Consider the following 17,354-nt stretch of genomic DNA (forward strand, 5'->3'; position numbering starts at 1 on the left):
CTTACTCTATGTAGAAAATTCTGGGTTGGCCTAGCTGAAATGCTTTCGGTCATGAATATACTGACATATATGAAATCATTCTAATTATGCAACAAATTCATAATTACTCTTAACAAATTCACATCCTGTAAGACACTGACCTAGAGTAAAAGATTTAAGCTATGACTTCAATAACCATCATGGAGTGTTACAGAGATTACATGCACAAGAATACTGTATTACAATAATCAACATAAGCTGTAGACACGTATATGGTTACTGACAACAAAGAGGTGAAAACAAACTTTAATGCTGGCAGAATGGTAGTGAGATACAAACCTACAAATTTCATGGGCTCACCACCTTACTTGCACCCTCTTTATTAGAAGTGTTTTTAATATTTGGGGATAATACAGACAATACAGTAACAACTTCTTACCTGCCTATGTCTGGACAAGAATTCCAGACTCTCACTGGTTTCTGACACTCCATGTGTATGTTGTCCTGCACTGTCTACCATACATACTGCTTCATTTGGTGCAGCCAGATGAACATGGTCAACCTTGACTGGTTCTACACTGTAGAAGTCATCTGGAAGTGTACTTGGACTCTGAGAAACAGAAGCATATGGTCCCGATGTCTGTATTCAGAGTAAAAAATACCATTATTGATAAGAAAAACAGATTATAGTTTTCATGTAAAAAAAAAAAAGTTATAACTTGAGTTATCAGGGCCAGACAAGAAACAGTAAGTGATTCTTTGATGGCTAATACAGAAACATTTTCACAAGTGATTCTCAAGTATATAATCTTCTCACAGTTCAAGTCTAATAGTCTCTGATTTATGCAGGAATCTCAATTAAGTTAATAGTTACCAGTTCTGACACTCTGAAGTTGATTTATCTGATGGTAAAAGCATGAACAGGTGGTTTTAAGATAGACAGTGATGGGAGATACCCAACACAGAGGAAGTCTGGCAAGATTTTTTTTAACATTCTAGGGGTCTCTCTCTCGCTCTCCCTGTCCTCTTGTAACTGATCTTGTTTTTCTTCCAGTATGACACTACAGGAGCACATATCCAAAAACAGTATTTTCAAAGAGCAAAATGATACACTTTTATTTACTCTTGGCTGGCTATTTTCTTTTTATTACGTTGTTCTTTGCTATATTTTAACTGTTTTGCTGTTCATTATGGTGTGGTACTGCAGAAGGCTTATTTGATGGAGCTGTCAAGGGAGGATGGCCATGCCTATCCTGTGGGAAAAGGTGGGGCTGAGCAGCATGCATACTGTTACAGTCCCTCTAAACACTGGGAGGTGCTGCATAGGTATCCTGGTCTAGGCTTTTAGCTCACCAAGCCAACCTTTATCAGTAGCCTTAGAAGCATGTTCTCATCAGAAACGGTCCCATTAGTGATGCAGGTAGCTGTCCTCCCAGTTAGGGAGTAGAGTTATGCCTTTCAATTGTTCTCACAACCAGGATGTTGACAAGGTCACAAGCAACCCTCAGGTTACCTGAACTATGATCCGTTTGGATGGTTCTCATCTACATAATTCTGAGGACTCCCCACCTCAGAGAAATGAATGGGGCCAAAGTCTGGTTAGGGGATGATTGACAGTCAGCAGGCATAGGGACAAAAAAACAAAACAAAAAACAAAAACATTCAGACCTCCATTCCACCCAAAGTCTTATTAGATGTGAAATGCATCAACCCTGTTCATTCATTGGTGAGTGACAGCTGTTATAAACAAGGAGCTATTAAGCCAAATGACAACTGCAAGTATTGTATGATATTGTGCTTTATTCTGTAATTACAGATAAAAAAATATATTTCACTGGCCAAATTATTAACTTGTTTGTTTATGTAGTGCTGTAGTATAACTCATTCTTGTTCTTCCATATAAAGATTTCTCCAACAAACATCTCTTTAAAAAGATGTTTCACTTCAGCTGTTTGCAGCATCTGACTTACCCCAGTGAGACAGAATTTTGGGATGTAAAACTGTTGGAAATGAAAAACCTGAAATTTATAATGGTGCAGGGAGGAGGAAATCGATCAGGCAAAGGATGGACAAGCATGGGGCACCAATCATAGTGCCAATGGTGGCTAAAGTCCCTATCCTGATGAGCAATGTACAATGACAGCAGTACATAGGCTGCATGCACCAGTACATCACATGCTAGGCATCTATCACTTCCATTCTATGATGGGTAACCTGCAAGGTACATGGTCTCCAGCAGAGGTCATACAGGGCATGCTTTATCCATCACCCTCCCTAAGTTCATTCCTAAACCTGGATCACCAGAAGCACATATGGACATCCTGCCTCTAAGCCGTCCAACTGGTCACCAGTCAATTCTTTTTTCACTAACCTGCTTCCCAAAGGCAGATTTCTGATACTTCCAGCAGAAATCATGGATTGATGCCCTGCTGCAAACAGGGCTATGGCAGAGATCCGCAATGAAACTCAGGCACTATTTAAATTCTCAATTGAATTATGTCTAATGAGTTAACCAAAAGTTTCATTGAATGTCAGACCAACAATCTTACATGCTACATGGAAGGAGGAGCTTGCCTTCCTCTTTTACCAGTCTCTCTCACATTTACTTATGGCTCCAAACAGCAAGCTGCACTATTTTTAGTCTGCAGAGCAGAAACAAGTGCTAAGAAAAGCAGAGGCTACCACTTTCAATGCCATCTACTCATAGAAATTCTTTCTTGGCTCAGGGACTCAGCACAACTATCTGCAATGGATTGCTGATGGCAACAGTCACAGAGCATCACGTGCCAGAGCCAGAAAGTACAGTTGTGTACACTTACCATAAATGTAGATGTTAGAGTGTATTCACTGTTGCAGTCATCACACTTGGTTTATCTGCCTGCAGGTAGCCCTCAGTCAGCCCGAACACCAGAGACTTAGTATTTCTGCGTTGGTTGCTGTCACTCCATGACTGACGTCAAGTCGTCAGGGGTATAAAAACAGACAGCAGATGTTATTACATCAGTTTTTCTTGCCCCAAATGTCAGGAGCCCCCCAATAGGGAGCTAAGCTATGGTGGGAAACTCACCACCAATAAAAAGTAAATACCAATACCAATACCCCTGTAAGGGGAGAGTAAAATACACAGAGAGGAGAGAGAGAGAAGGGGGCTGGAGGGAGGGAAACCAGGACTGCAACAGTGAATACACTCGAACATCTACATTTAAGTGTACACAACTGTACTATGTCCTTTGTGTTTCACTGTTGCAGTCATCACACTTGGGTTGATTCCCAAAGCTGAAGAAAAGGGTGGAGGAAGTCAAGAAGAGTTTGGGATGGCTAGGATGCCCTGCAGGACTGCTGTTACAAAACCGGCCCTGGATTTGGAAAAGATAGGCAGGTGGAAATGCTTGGTGAATGTGTGTACAGAACTCCAGGTAGCAGCTTCCAGAATGTCCCTGGTAGGGACTCCCCTGAGGAATGCTGTAGAGGTAGAGGTTGCCCTAGTGGAATGTGTTCTGACCCCCTGAGAGGTTGGTTTCCCATGGTGTTTGTAGCAGAAATGGATACAGTGTGCTATCCACTTGGAAACTGTTTTGAAATGGCCTTGCCCTCTGCCCCTGGTGCAAAACTGAGTAGTAACTGGTCAGATTTCGTGAAGGGCTTAGTCCTATCCAGGTAGAATCTGAGCTGTCTGTGCACATCCAAGGAGTGCAGGATCCTTTCCCCTTTATTTTGAGGATTAGGGAAGAAGGTTGGAAAATGGATAGATTGGTTGAGAACTACTGGACACCACTTTAGGCATAAAAGAAGGATTAGTCCTGAGGGAGACCCTGTCAGCATGAAGGGTTCCACAGCCATAAATGCTTGTAGCTCAGACACTCTTCTAGCTGAAGTGATGGCCAGAAGCGAGGCTGTTTTCCAAGAGAGGTATTTTAACTCTGCTGATGCTGCAGGCTCAAAGGGGGTAGCATGAGCTTTTCCAGTGCAAACTTAAGGTCCCAAGCAGGGGTGGGTGCTCTCATTGGTGGCCTTAAATTGTTTGCCCCTCTCAGGAACTGTTTGATGAGAGCGTGAGAGAAGAGAGGTGGCCCAGTGTAGTAATCAGCTGAGATGGCAGAGGCATGGATCTTAATGGAGGAGAAGGAAAGGCCTCTGTGGAGTAGATCTGCTAGGTAATCCAGGATTAGAGGTAAGGAGGGCAGTGCTGTGTCCTCTCCTTTAGACTGAATCCAGGAGCAATACCTTTTCCACTTATCAGCATAGGATTTCCTTTTACTGGGTCTTCTGGCTTCCAGAATGACGTCCAGCACCTGCTTGCTTAGGCTGGTCATTTGGGGGGGAATTCAAGGAATAAGCCAGGCGGCAAGATTCAGGGTTGCAGTTGCAGATGTAAGATCTGTCCCCCCCCCGCTGAGTGAGGAGCATTGGGCTCTGGGGGTAGGTGCCAGGGTGGCACCAGTGACAGGCTGTGCAGTAGTGGGTACCAGTGCTGGCGTGGCCAGTCTGAGACAGTCAGGACTGCCCTTGGTCTGTCCTGTCTTATCTTGAGTAATATTCTTAAGAGAAGTGGCAGAGGGGGAAATGCATAGATTGAGAAGTTTTCCCACTTGAAGGATAGGGCATCTACTTTCCAGGCCCTGCTGTGTGGTGTCCTGGTGCAGAATTTGATGAGCTGGTGACTGCAGAGGGAGGCAAAGAGGTCCACCTCCGGGGTCCCCCATTTCTAGATTAGAAGGCTGAAGGTGCTGGGCTTTAAATGCCACTCGTGTGGGTCTACGAGATTTCTGCTTAAGTCATCTACCAGTGAGTTTTGTTTGCCTGGCAGGAATTGAGCTTGCAGATGGACCTGCATGTCCAAGGACATGTTCCACAGGGTCATGGCTAGCCTGTACAGTGAGTTCCCCCCTGCTTGTTGATGTACCACATAACTGTGGTGTTGTTTGTTTTTATTAGCAGGGGTCCTGGTGTGAGTAGGGATCTGAAAGCTGTTAGTGTGTGCTGAACAGCTAGCATCTCTTTTTCGTTGATGTGCAGATGAGTTTGACTTGGGTTCCAGTGGCCCTGACTGCACTTGTCGTCCAGGTGTGCCACCCAGGCGTAGTCTGACACGTGTGGTTAGGGTCTGGGTGGCATGGGGTTGAGTAAAGGGATGTCCCTTGTTGTGGCTGCATGCTGCTGCCCACCAAAGAACCTCTGTCCTTAGACAAGGTATGATAGGAATGACAGTTTCCAGGTCCTGAGAATGTTGGCACCAAAAACTTTTTAAGTACCATTGAATTTTCCTCATATGCAGTCTGGCATATGGAATTAGTAAGATGCAAGAGGCCATGAACCCTAGGGCCTGCAGGATTTTCCTTGCGGATAGCTGGGAACTGGTGGTCATTTGAGTGAAGTAGCCTGTCAGATAGGCTTGTTTTTCTGGAGTAAGGAATGCCATCTGGGATGCTATGTCCAAGCTTGCTCCCAGAAATACAATTTTTTGACTGAGGACTAGTTTTGATTTCTTTTTGTTGATAGTGTACCCCAGCGGGGTTAGAAGGTTCTTTACAAATGTCAGGTGCTGCAACAGTATTTCCTGTCTGCCTGAATCAGGCAATCGTTCAAGTATGGGCAAATCTGAATTTTTCTCTGTCTGTAGTAGGCAATGGCTGGAGCCAGGCATTTTGTGAATACTCTGGGAGCAGTGGATAAGCCAAAGGGAAGTGCAGAGAACTGATAATGCATAGATCCTGCCCTGAAGTGTAGGTATTTCCTGCATGAGCCCCTGATAGGGATGTGCAGATAGTCTTCTTTTAGGTCTAAGGTGACTAACCAGGCATCTTTGGCCAGCATAGGGTGAGCATTTTGAATTTTGGTACCACCAGGAAGGAAACCGACAGCGAGGTACGTCATGGTCTGGGCTTAAACAGGTGACGCAGTAAGAATGGAAATCTCAGTGTGGTATTTGCTTTCCACACGTGAGGGAGTTTAGAATGGAAAGATCTAGGACTGTGCGCCAAGTGCCCTCTTTTCTGGGTACCAGGAAAAGTCTGGAATAGAACCCTTAACCTATCTGCTCTGCAGGAACAGGTTGAATTGCTCTTATGGAAAGCAGGGATTGAAATTGGTTTTGTGCCTCTGCCCACTGGTTTGGATGAAGGTCTGGGAACCCTTTTGGGGATGGCAGTGAGTGGAAGTAAAATTTGTACCCCTGGGATACAATGTTGCAGACCCATCAGTCTTTGGTGACGGAAGTCCAGTTTTTTGCATGATGGGCAACTTTTCCTCCTAGAGGCATGAGCAGTTGGGAAGAGGTGAGGAATGGAATTGAGAGGTCATTGTGAATTCTTTCTGTAAGGGGGTGGCTTAGCACTCCCTGTTTTTGAAGTGGAGGCATTCCATTGCTTAGATCTCTGCATACCCTGAGACTGTAGTCTGGGGAGTCTGTTTCCCCTGGGTCTAGTTTAGGATGGCGTTGAGGGGGCTGGAAAGGACCAATGCTTCGAGGGGCAATGCCTACTGAATCTAGGAGGCTGTACTTGCAAGAAATCTTTGACTGTCTGCATAGAGTTAGCTTTTTCTTCTATCTTTTTAAGAACCTCTTCTGCTTTGGTGCCAAACAGATTGTCCTTGTTCAAAGGAGCATCTAGTAATTTTGATTTGACATAGTCTGGCAAGGTCTGCTCCTTAAGCCAAGCATGCCTGCTCAGTACAGAACCAGTGACTGCTGCCCTGCAAGATGCTTCTACGGTGTCAAAGCCACATTGCAAAGTATGCCTGCTGACTCAGCTTGCAGAATGCATAAGCTTTTGTAATTCTTTATTTTCTGCCCAGTCTGTAAAGGTAGCTAATTTTTGCTTAATAAGTTCCATAATGTATTGCTGGTACTTCAACATGTGAAACTGGAAATTCAATGCCCTAATGGCGAGAGTTACAGAGGGGTATACTTTTTTACCCCATCTGTCTAAAGCTCTGGCATCCCTGTCTGAAGGGGTGGGATTCTTAGCTGTAGTTGCTTTTATACCTTTAGGCCCCTGGGAGATGTCTTCTGGGTCAGCAGTAGGATTTTTGAAAATAAATTTGTGAGAGTCAGGAACCCTGTTGTACCTGTCTGGTTTCCTAGGAGCAGGGGGGTAAAGTATCAGAAGTTAGACTGGATTCCATAAAGACATCATCCACAACATCAAGAACTGGGGGTATTGCTAAAGGTCTATGTTGTGGCAAATCTAAAAATTCTCTGAGTCTCTTTTTGGGCTGAGGATAATCGTGGCATTCCCAGTGGAAATGCTCTCAAAGTAAGTAGGGTTTCACCAAAAGAAAAATCCTCTGGAGGAGAAGCAGAGGGAATGGATTCCTCTGCATCTGAATCCGCATAAGCAGATAAAGGAATGCCTTCATATTCAGAAACCTCTGAGTCATCGGACTCCTGGTCTGTTAAAGCTGCTGGGGACAGGTCTCTTTTTTTCTCTTAGCAGTGAAAGGCTGGCTTCCCCTAAACAGCATAAATCAGGTCTTCTGCCATTTTAACCATTTGATGTTGTGGCAAGGAACCAGGTGCTTGAGTTTGGGTTGTCGGTTTTTTAGGCATACCTCATAATCTTGGTCTTAGAAACTCGGTAGTTTTAGACAGAACTGAAGACGCGAAAGAAGTCATCGGTTTGTGTGGAATATCAGTACTGCGAAGAACTCCCTCAGAAACAGGTGCCTGCTCAGCGGCTCAGGACTCATCCAAGGTAGGGACATCCACAGGTTCCAGAATCAAAGAAGAGTCTTGTGGCATACCGGATTCCGAACGGGTCTCGGTAGCGACCTGTGAATCCACTGAAGCAGGCATAAGGGGCTGCAAAAGCACCTCACTGAGTACTGGTAACCTTGACCTGGCGACTAGCTTAACGGAAGCATTGTTGGCAGTTTTGGACCTGTGCGGTCTGTCTTTATCCTTACGTTTTTTTCAGAAGATCGGTAGTCGGATGGCTTACAAAAGCCATTTCAGAATACGGAGATTGAGAGCGAAAGTATGAAAGGATGAATAGTTTGGGCGTTGAGCAAAGCCCAAAACCGACAATGAGGTATGTCGTGGTCTGGGCCTAAACAGATGACGCAGTAAGAATGGAAATCTCTGTGTGGTACTTGCTTTCCACAGGCGAGACAATTGTTAACTTTTTCTGACATCGGTTAGAGCAAGAAAAAAGGATCCCCAATGGGTACTTAGCTTTAGAAGACTTCAGGATGATTCAATTCAGAAACGAAAACACAGGTAGCGGCCATCCGGCACTTGTGCGAGCTGCTTCTGCTTCGATCTCCTGGGCAAGAAAGAAGGATGTAATGGCGCCGGCTACCTGTTTTTATCCCCTGACAACCTGACGTCAATCCTGGAGCAACAGCAACCGATGCAGAAATACTAAGTCTCTGGTATTCGGGCCGACTGAGGGCTACCTGCAGGCAGATAACCCAAGTGTGATGACTGCAACAGTGAAACATGAAAAACATCCAGATGATATGAACGTTTAGGTAGCTGGGTCCCTTGATAGTGTGACTAAAAGGCATCATCACATACTGTATAAGGGAATGATGAAGAGTATGATGCTACCGCCAACACTTCCAGTAAGCACTTCACCATACCCACAGAATGGTAGTTCTGGTACCACATCAGACTAGTCTCTGAAACTGCACTCTAGGCCAAAATTCTTGAAGCTGCTTTCATCATTTATATATGAGCTACAGCCATTTTGTCCCTTTAATCACTAAAACCGTTTACAGAATGGGGAGTTCTGGCCTCTATGGAATGGAAGAAGGACCTTTCTATCCCTCTGTACTCTGTGTTTAATTACATGCAATATATCTTCCTTACCTATTTGTCAAAATCCTGAAATAACTGGTGCATGCAGGAAAAGGAAACCCTCACCATATATTGAGCCATCTCTCATGCTCATTGTGGTTTCAGGAAAGGATGTGGTATAATCAGCGGCCCTCTTAATTCATGGGTCATATTATGATCTAAGAGCAAGAGCCACACAATCTGTTATCAAAGTCTGATGAGGTACATTGTGACATCTTTTTGGAAAATGGCAGCGTTACCTTTCTCCTTCCTCATTCTGATCCTTTGCAGTAGTACTAAAACTTGTTATCTAGACATTCACATGCAGTAGTACTAAAACTTGTTATCTAGACATTCACAGAATGTTCAACAGATCCGTTGTTTCTCTTCACCCACCATGTTTAAGAGTGCTACCTTTCATGGCTCTGTCCTGAAACCTCTACTGTTCTTATTAACAGTGTGTAAAGGGAATATGTCATTAAGTAGCAACACTTCTGATTCAATTTTGTATTGGTATTACCAAGGATATGGTCTAATATAGACCATTTGCAAAATAATTCCTCAGTGTGGAAAAGTTTTTTTTTTTGTTGTTCAATTTTTGCAAAATGAATTCTTCTCTGTGGAACAAAAACCTTACACTCAAATTGTCTACAGTGAAAATAAGGCTAGAATGGTCCTGGCTGGATTCAGAATCCTGGATTCCATCAGATTGGGCCTGGTATGTACTATTACTATTACCACCACCACCACCACCACCACCACCCACTAAGGTGCATTCTACTAAAGCAATCTTACAAGTTTAAGTACCCCAAGTTCTTATTCAAATTAAGAGCTTAAAGTGGAAAACACAAAATAACAGTATTATATTGGTATCAGATTCTAGGACATCTGACCCGAGAACAAGTGACTACTCAGGTTGCAGTGATTTGTTGGTAAAAATGAGTTAGTAGGGTGATCTGATGGTAAACTCCCTTGAATGAATGGTGTTGGGAGGCAAAACACCCTCTTAAAAGACAGCTGTCAGAAATGTATTTTCAACACCATTCAGCAGTTTTGTCTTACCATTTCACATTTCTCAACTCTACAAACTGAAAACAGCAGCATATCCATAGACTACACAGTAATGAAGATTCATAGCCAACCAGGCCTGTTAACAGTTTGTCCTAACTGCTCACTCATCCGTCATTTAAATGGTACTGCATGCGAACACTGCTGCACTCCCTCACCTTTTCTTTTCTAATTCTCTGTACCCAGTAGCATGTATTACCTTGGTTTAAACACCATGTCATAAATGTGTCTAGATCATCACTGCTCAGTGATGGTGCGCTAGCTGGCTTGTACACAATGATCATCTCTCCCTAAGGCACCACACTATTTATAACCCTCTGAAAAGCAGGCAAGTATCCTTATTCTGTCAGAAAGCACACCAGGGACCATTCTTTTGTTCTTACTGTGTGTAATCTACTGAATCTCAGAATATCCTGTTTGTAGCCTTTCGATTGACTGCTTACTTTCTGCAGAAAGGACTTCTAGTGGATCTTTTAGACATCATGCAAACTGGTGCTTTAAGAGGGTTTCAACAAGTGTTCACTGGACAAACAATTATACCACTGTGAGAAGGACCCAGGGTGATATTTCCAAGCATGGCCTATCCACCTAACTAATCACACAAACAGGTATTTGTTTCAGCACAACATGAAGCGGCACTTTCACATCCACTTACAATTTTCCAGGCAAATGTTACTTACTGTCTTTACCTGCTGGTAGACAGAGATAAGATAATGACCTTTACTTTCAGTGCATTTGATGTTTCTTATGCTACTCCCTCTTTTTCACTCCACCATATATTTCTTTTTATTTTTTCACCATTGTAATACACTGCTGTAAGCCCAAAGTGTACTTCATAATTCTCTGCTACAATGGATAACTTATGTAGAAAACTGCAATACTGCATGATGTATGCTATTAACTCCTTTAACTTAGTATTTTTCATATATTTTTTCTGCCTTTTACCTAACGATTCATGTTATAATTGTTGATAACTGTTTTAGTTTTTTCCTTTTTTCCTCTTTGTAATCCAGGATTCTTTTGGAGTACACTGAAATTATTTGTGCCAATAAAACATTTGGATACATGTTCTTAATGAAAGCAGATGCAGCAGCTTAGTGAAACAGTTGAGCTAGAACTTTTTAAATAAATAATTCTTTCATTTTTCAACAAGATGTTATAGTGGATCATTATAATACAGTAACATTAGTGACTTACCTCCTCTGGTGTTGCCTCTATTACCAAAGACGGCACTTTCTCCAGCTCAGAATCACTTTGACCAAGCCAGTCCTGGATCCTGCAAGGATCAAAATTCATTTGCTCCACTTGACAGCAATGCCCACTGTTGATTTTGTTCAGGTTGTTCACACTGAGGCTGTAGTTTTGCTTATCTTCACAGACCACAGACAGCAAATCTGTAATAGAAATAAAGATCCACAACTGTGTGATTTTTTTCCCCTCTTAACTCTGAGCTTCTATGGCTGTTTCTAATATAATTCTACTAACCCTGGTATTTTGCAAACATCTTTACAAAAAAGTATTTTTCTATTCAAGGTCCAAAAGTCTGGCTTTCCATTCTTCCAGATATTCTTCAATTTTTACAGCCCTAAACAAATAACCTTAAAACTTGGGTCCAGTGTTAAATCTATGGCAGAAACACCGAAACTCACCATCTGGTTCTTTACTTTCATTCCCTTATAACAATCTCATTTTTGTCAGGTATTCTTTTCTTGACAAATTAGTAATAAAGACACAACCTGCCAATCAACACTTTTCCACCTGTTATACACTGCTGGAGTCTATAAGATCTGTATTTCTGAAAAGCGTTGGCAGTAGTAGTAGGTAGTACCTTATTGTCCTAATCTACCCTAAATATTACTTGTTCTCTGTTTGGCAGTGGTTTGGGTAGGATGTATTGTTAGCTTCAAGTAAATAATGCCTAGGTAGCCTTCTACTGCTTTGCAAACGTCTGTTTTTTACTTGCTGCTTCTACTGAAGTCACTGGCAGCTGCTGTTGACTGCTGATTTTATATTTCTAATTTTTCTTTTAAAAGTTAAGCATAGATACAACTTTCAGGGGGTTGCTTTAGGTGGGTCAGGGCATATTGTGGCTACTAATGTGGATTAAAAATAAATAACACCACATCAGAATGATTTTTTTCACACCCATTTAGTGTCCACTCAATGAATGAAGAAATACAATTCTACTCCAGGTACTGCAAAAGTAAGAAATACTCTGAAAAACAATGACCACTAATGCTGATTTAACAAGCTCAATTTTACTGCTGTGGTAATAACTTTATGAGCAGGGGGTAAAAGCAACACTGTAGTGCTAGGAAACACTTCTTCAGCAAATATTTATTCAGTAATCCAAGCTAAATATTTTACTGTCTTCACATTGTGCCTACAGTTAAGACTGACTTGCCCAAAGCCTAACAAGAAACTACAGCAACCCACATACATTACAACACAGCATAGACAATATGTTGCACTAAAAACAGAAATGCAGGGGAAGTGACATACCATGATGGCCCCAGTTGTCTTCTACTTGTGTTGACATTTTGCAAGCCTGATGTTCAACATTATTCTCACACAAGCAGCTGTTGCTTACCTATAAAAGAAAACTTACATTACTGGGCAGTCTTCAAAATATATGACGTTTTGAAAAATGCACTATTATGTCTTTTTGTATAGCAAATGTCTTTCAAATATAAATGCTCACAAGCAGAAGGTACTGAAAGGTTTACAAATACCACTTGCTTACCTCACAACAGTATCAAAGTCTTTCAAACAGAAACTGCTTGTATAAACAAGATGCATACAGTGTTGCAGGTTTATCTGTACTGTATCACCTGCTATCACAAAGTTGTAACCAAGTAACTTTATGACTTACAAGTGTATGCTTTATTGTTCCTTTGTACTCCACTTATCACTGAAATTGTATTATGCAATCAGCTGGAAAACTGTAAATTATGTGTAAACATCATCTGCTAACAACTGCAGTTACTTTTTATATTTGAAACATGAAGGAAAAAACACATAAACCTTAAACATGACGTCTTCAGAACTGCTCTGGCTAGACATATTGTAGCCAAACATTTTTTGTCCATTTTCATATTAAATAACTATTTTTTGGTCAAATTTCTTTACAACTTTTTCAATATGTAATTAAAATGAAAACAGCAATGATTCACTAGGAAGCTAAACTATACAACGAAAATGTACAATAGTTAAGAAAGAAAATATATGTTTACAGAGTATTTAAAATAAAAAAATAACACGTTTCTTAAGCACAGTAATAGGATATAAGGAAAAGTTATGTGTGTACCATAGCGTTCCATCTGTGTTGTCCATTTTCATTCCTTCTCAAACAATGGATCTGACTTGGCCATTATACTAACTCATGGCCTCCAACAAACTCTCAAGCTCCTTCCCTACCCATAATGCACCACCCTAACATCTTGTTTGCTGCTTGACAGGAAGACCATAAGGATATGTCATAGCTGGGGTTCAGATATGTTGTCTCTCTGGATTGCAATTTTTAAAGGAGGGAGAAAATCTTGGAATGCCTGCAGCACCAAAAGCACTGCTCTCATCTCTAGAACACTGATATGCAAGTCAGCTTCTTTTGGGGGACCAAGTACTTTGGAATGTTTTCACCAAGAAATGCCCCCGCCAATCTGGGAAGAGTTTGTGGCTACTATGGCTTTGGGCTGAGGGAGGATAAAATGACGACCTTGTAACACCTGTTGTGACTGCATCTACCAGGAAAGGAACTGTTTGCATACCTGGATTATTCTTAGCTTCACTGACATGGGTTGAGAAAGCATTGACCATTGTGTTGCTAGCATCCATTGTAGAATTCTCATGTGGAATCTTGCAAAAGACACTAAAATTATCGCAGATGACATTGATCCTAGGGCTTGCAGAATCAATGGATCTGAAATTCTGGTACTGCAAATTATTTTCCTGACCTGCATCCTTACTGTTTGCACTCTTGATAGTGGAAGTGAACCTACCACAGATACTGTGCTGAACAACTGCTCCTATGAATTCTAATATTTGGATTGGTTATAAATGAGACTTGTAATTTATGGTTATTCTGAGATGTGAAGAAGTCGCTAGCACCTGATCTCCTGCTTCTATCAGTCGATGCTTAGTAGGGGTCGTAACGAGCCAGTCGTCTAAATATGGAAACACCTTGAATCCTAGCAGTCTCAAGTGACCTGCTAGCACTGTCATGCACTTGGTGAGCATCTTGGGGGCTATGGTGAAACCAAAGAGCAGTGCTCTAAACTGATAGTGACTGGTTCCCAGCCGGAAGTGTAAGTACCTTCTGGATTGCCTGCTCATCTTTATGTGATAGAGCTTCAGGATGTGTACTATCGAGCACATCCTGTCATCCTTGCCCAGAAAGGGCAGAATGGACTGAACTGTGAGCATCCGAAACTTTGTGTGTTAAACCAACTTGTTCAGTACATTGAGATCCAAAAGTGGTCTCCAGTCCCTGGTTTTGTGGGCCTCCTCTGCCATGGGAACAAACCAAACACACGCTCGAGGGACTAAGTGCAAGGTCCAAACCAACGCGAAAGGGTAAATCCAAAAATGGACCAGCACATTGGTATAGCTGCACTATACATTCTCGTTTTACTCACTACAAGAGATATACACCAGTGACTAATGTCCAAACCACCTTATTTGGTGATCCTTTGGTGGGGTGTTTTCCTTGTGGACATTGTAGTGCCTGCCAACATATCCTCAAAACTAAGGAATTTTCAAGTAAAAATACATCACAGTTATACAATATTAACATCTTTGGGAATTGCAGTTCGGATTGGGTCATTTATTTGGCCACATGTACCTGTTCCTCTTTTTATGTGGGTCAGACGTCCAGGCCAATCAAACTGAGGATTAGTGAACACCTTAGTGCTATTAGAAACCACCGATTGTCAAATGCCCTCTATAAACACACCATTAATCATCCCACTGCTGTTTTTAAATTTGTTATTATAGACAAAATCCAAATACATAGGAACTTTAAAGCAGGTTGGCATACTAAACGTAATAACATGGAAAATATGTGGATAACCAGGTTAGGGTCTTTGTTCAAACCTGGCCTTAATGAAATAGAATAATATGTCAACCTACTTCCTTATGTATTTTGTTTTGGATTTTTAACATTTCATATGTATATGAGTTTATTTTGGTGATTTTGATTTGTATTATTATTACTATAATCATTAGTTACTATTTAAGATATGTTTACATTATGCAATCATTACTTATTTCTGTCATGTGCCTTTAAATGTCTCTCTATATAACACCATGATGTTGGGAGCTGCTTAACTATTCAACATTTGCTTTTTAGCACTGAAAAGGCTTTGTACAGCCGAAACCGGTTTGCTTGCTTGTTAGCCATTATTAATGGCTTTCTTTTCCACAATAAATTAAATTTTGCTGCTATACCAATGTGCTGGTCCGTTTTTGGATTTATCTCCTCTGCCATGGGGACATCGCCTTCCATCGTCGCTCCCTGCTCTGCCCTCTGGGGGAGCTACCGCCATGTGTCCTGAAAAGGACCTTGAGATTTTCTGAACCACATTTTTTGACCTCCACTGATTCCGGGAAAAAGGTCCTTTGAGGGGTCAAAAAATACACACCCACTGCAGAGAGCATCTTTCCATTTTTCTCACACCTGGAGAGCATGTCCTTTACTGTGGGGCCAAACAAAGAAGTGCCGTCAAAGGAAGCATTGAAGAACAAAGACTTGAAGGGCTATGCAAATCACACAGATGCATCCAGGCAGGCCTCCTGATGGAAACACCTGAACCTGCAGCCCCTGAGGCACCTTCTGCGAGATACACCTCATGGACAAATTACATACAACTTGTAGGGTAGCCAACTGAGAGACTACTGAAAATTGAGCCTCAGCAGTTTCTGCTCCAGAAAGAAATTTTGATAGCTTTTTAATCAATTTCTTTGAAACCTCTTAAAATGTGCCAAATAGTTCAGCGATCTAGTGCAAAAGTCACTGAAGCATAAACATGCTTCCCAAATCTGTCCATTTCCCTAGATTCTCTATTAGGAGGATGGACAATGGAACCCTGTTTCACAAGTTCCTTTTTTGTAGCTGCCGCCATGACCATGGCATTTACTGGCACCTCTTTACCCCAAAACTCCCTGCTTACTGGTGGAGCCAGAATTCGGTCTGGTCTCTTGGGGATTGGCTGAATCAGAACAGGTTCCTTCGACACATACCTAGTGATCAAATCAATGATATCATCAGCGGGCAGAGTAACCCAGGAGGTAGACAGGCCAGTCCCAAAGGCATCCAGAAAGTACAGTTGTGCACACTTACCATAAATGTAGATGTTTGAGTGTATTCACTGTTGCAGTCATCACACTTGGGTTAGCCTGCCTGGGATAGCCCTCTGTCAGCCTGAATACCAGAGGCTTAATATTTCTGAGTCAGTTGCTGTCACTCCAGGACTGACGGTCAGGTCGTCCGTGGTATAAAAACAGGCAGCCGACGCCATTACATCAGTTTATCTTGCCCCAACTGTCAGGAGCCCCCAAATAGGGAACTAAGTTACGGTGTAAGAACACCTCCAGTAGAAAATAAATACCAAAAATTCCCTGTAAGGAGAGAGGAAGAGAGAGAGAGAGATAGAGAGACAAGGGGGATGGAGGGTGGGAAACCAGGACTGCAACAGTGAATACACTCGAACATCTACATTTAAGTGTACACAACTGTACTATGTTCTCCGTGTTTCACTGTTGCAGTCATTACACTTAAGTTGATTCCCAAAGCTGAAGAAAAGGGTGGAGACAGTCAAGAAGACTGGGGGCTGGCTAGGATGCCCTGCAAGACTGCGGTGGCAAAGCCAGTCCTGGGTTTGGAGAAGATAGGCAGGTGGTAATGCTTGGTGAAGGTATGAACAGAAGTCCATGTTGCAGCCTCCAGGATGTCGCTAGTGAGGACCCCTCTGAGAAAGGCTGCAGAGGTGGAGGTTGCCCTGGTGGAATGCATCCTGATCCCCTTAGGAGGTGGTTTTCCATGCTGTTTGTAGCAGAAATGGATGCAGTGTGCTATCCAATTGGAGATTGTTTGGATATGGCCTTGCCCTCTGCCCCTGCTGCAAAGCGGACTAGCAATTGATCAGTTTTTCTAAATGATTTAGTCCTATCCAGATAGAATCTAAGCTGTCTGTGCACATCTAGTGAATGCAGAATTCTTTCCCCCTTGTTTTGTGGGTTAGGGAAAAAATGTGGGCAAATGAAGGGATTAGTTGAGAGCCACACTGGACACCACTTTAGGCATGAAGGATGGATTAGTCCTGAGGGAGACCCTGTCAGCATGGAAAATGATGAAGGGCTTTACAGCCATGAGTGTTTGTAGCTCTGACACTCTTCTAGCTGAAGTGATGGCCAGAAGCAAGGCTGTATTTCAGGAGAGGAATTTTAACTCTGCTGAAGCTGCAGGCTCAAAAGGTGCTAGGGTGAGCTTTTCCAACACAAAGTTAAGGTCCCACGCTGGGGTAGTAGCTCT

At 42.3% G+C, this 17,354-nt stretch overlaps 1 protein-coding gene across 1 annotated transcript in view; it reads right to left on the bottom strand.

Moving 5' to 3' along the window:
- Positions 1-17,354, bottom strand: part of LOC122787645 (nesprin-2-like) — a 493,963-nt gene that overhangs the window by 23,648 nt on the left and 452,961 nt on the right. Inside the window, exons 10-12 of the mRNA XM_044054502.1 lie at positions 12,329-12,416; positions 11,024-11,220; positions 419-619 (exon numbers count right to left, since the gene is read on the bottom strand). Coding sequence (XP_043910437.1) covers positions 419-619; positions 11,024-11,220; positions 12,329-12,416 — 486 coding nt within the window. The remainder of the gene's footprint in view (positions 1-418; positions 620-11,023; positions 11,221-12,328; positions 12,417-17,354) is intronic.

The sequence above is a fragment of the Protopterus annectens genome, chromosome 1.part0, assembly GCF_019279795.1.
Source record: "Protopterus annectens isolate FY-2018-M chromosome 1.part0, PAN1.0, whole genome shotgun sequence".
Lineage (NCBI taxonomy): Eukaryota > Metazoa > Chordata > Ceratodontiformes > Protopteridae > Protopterus > Protopterus annectens.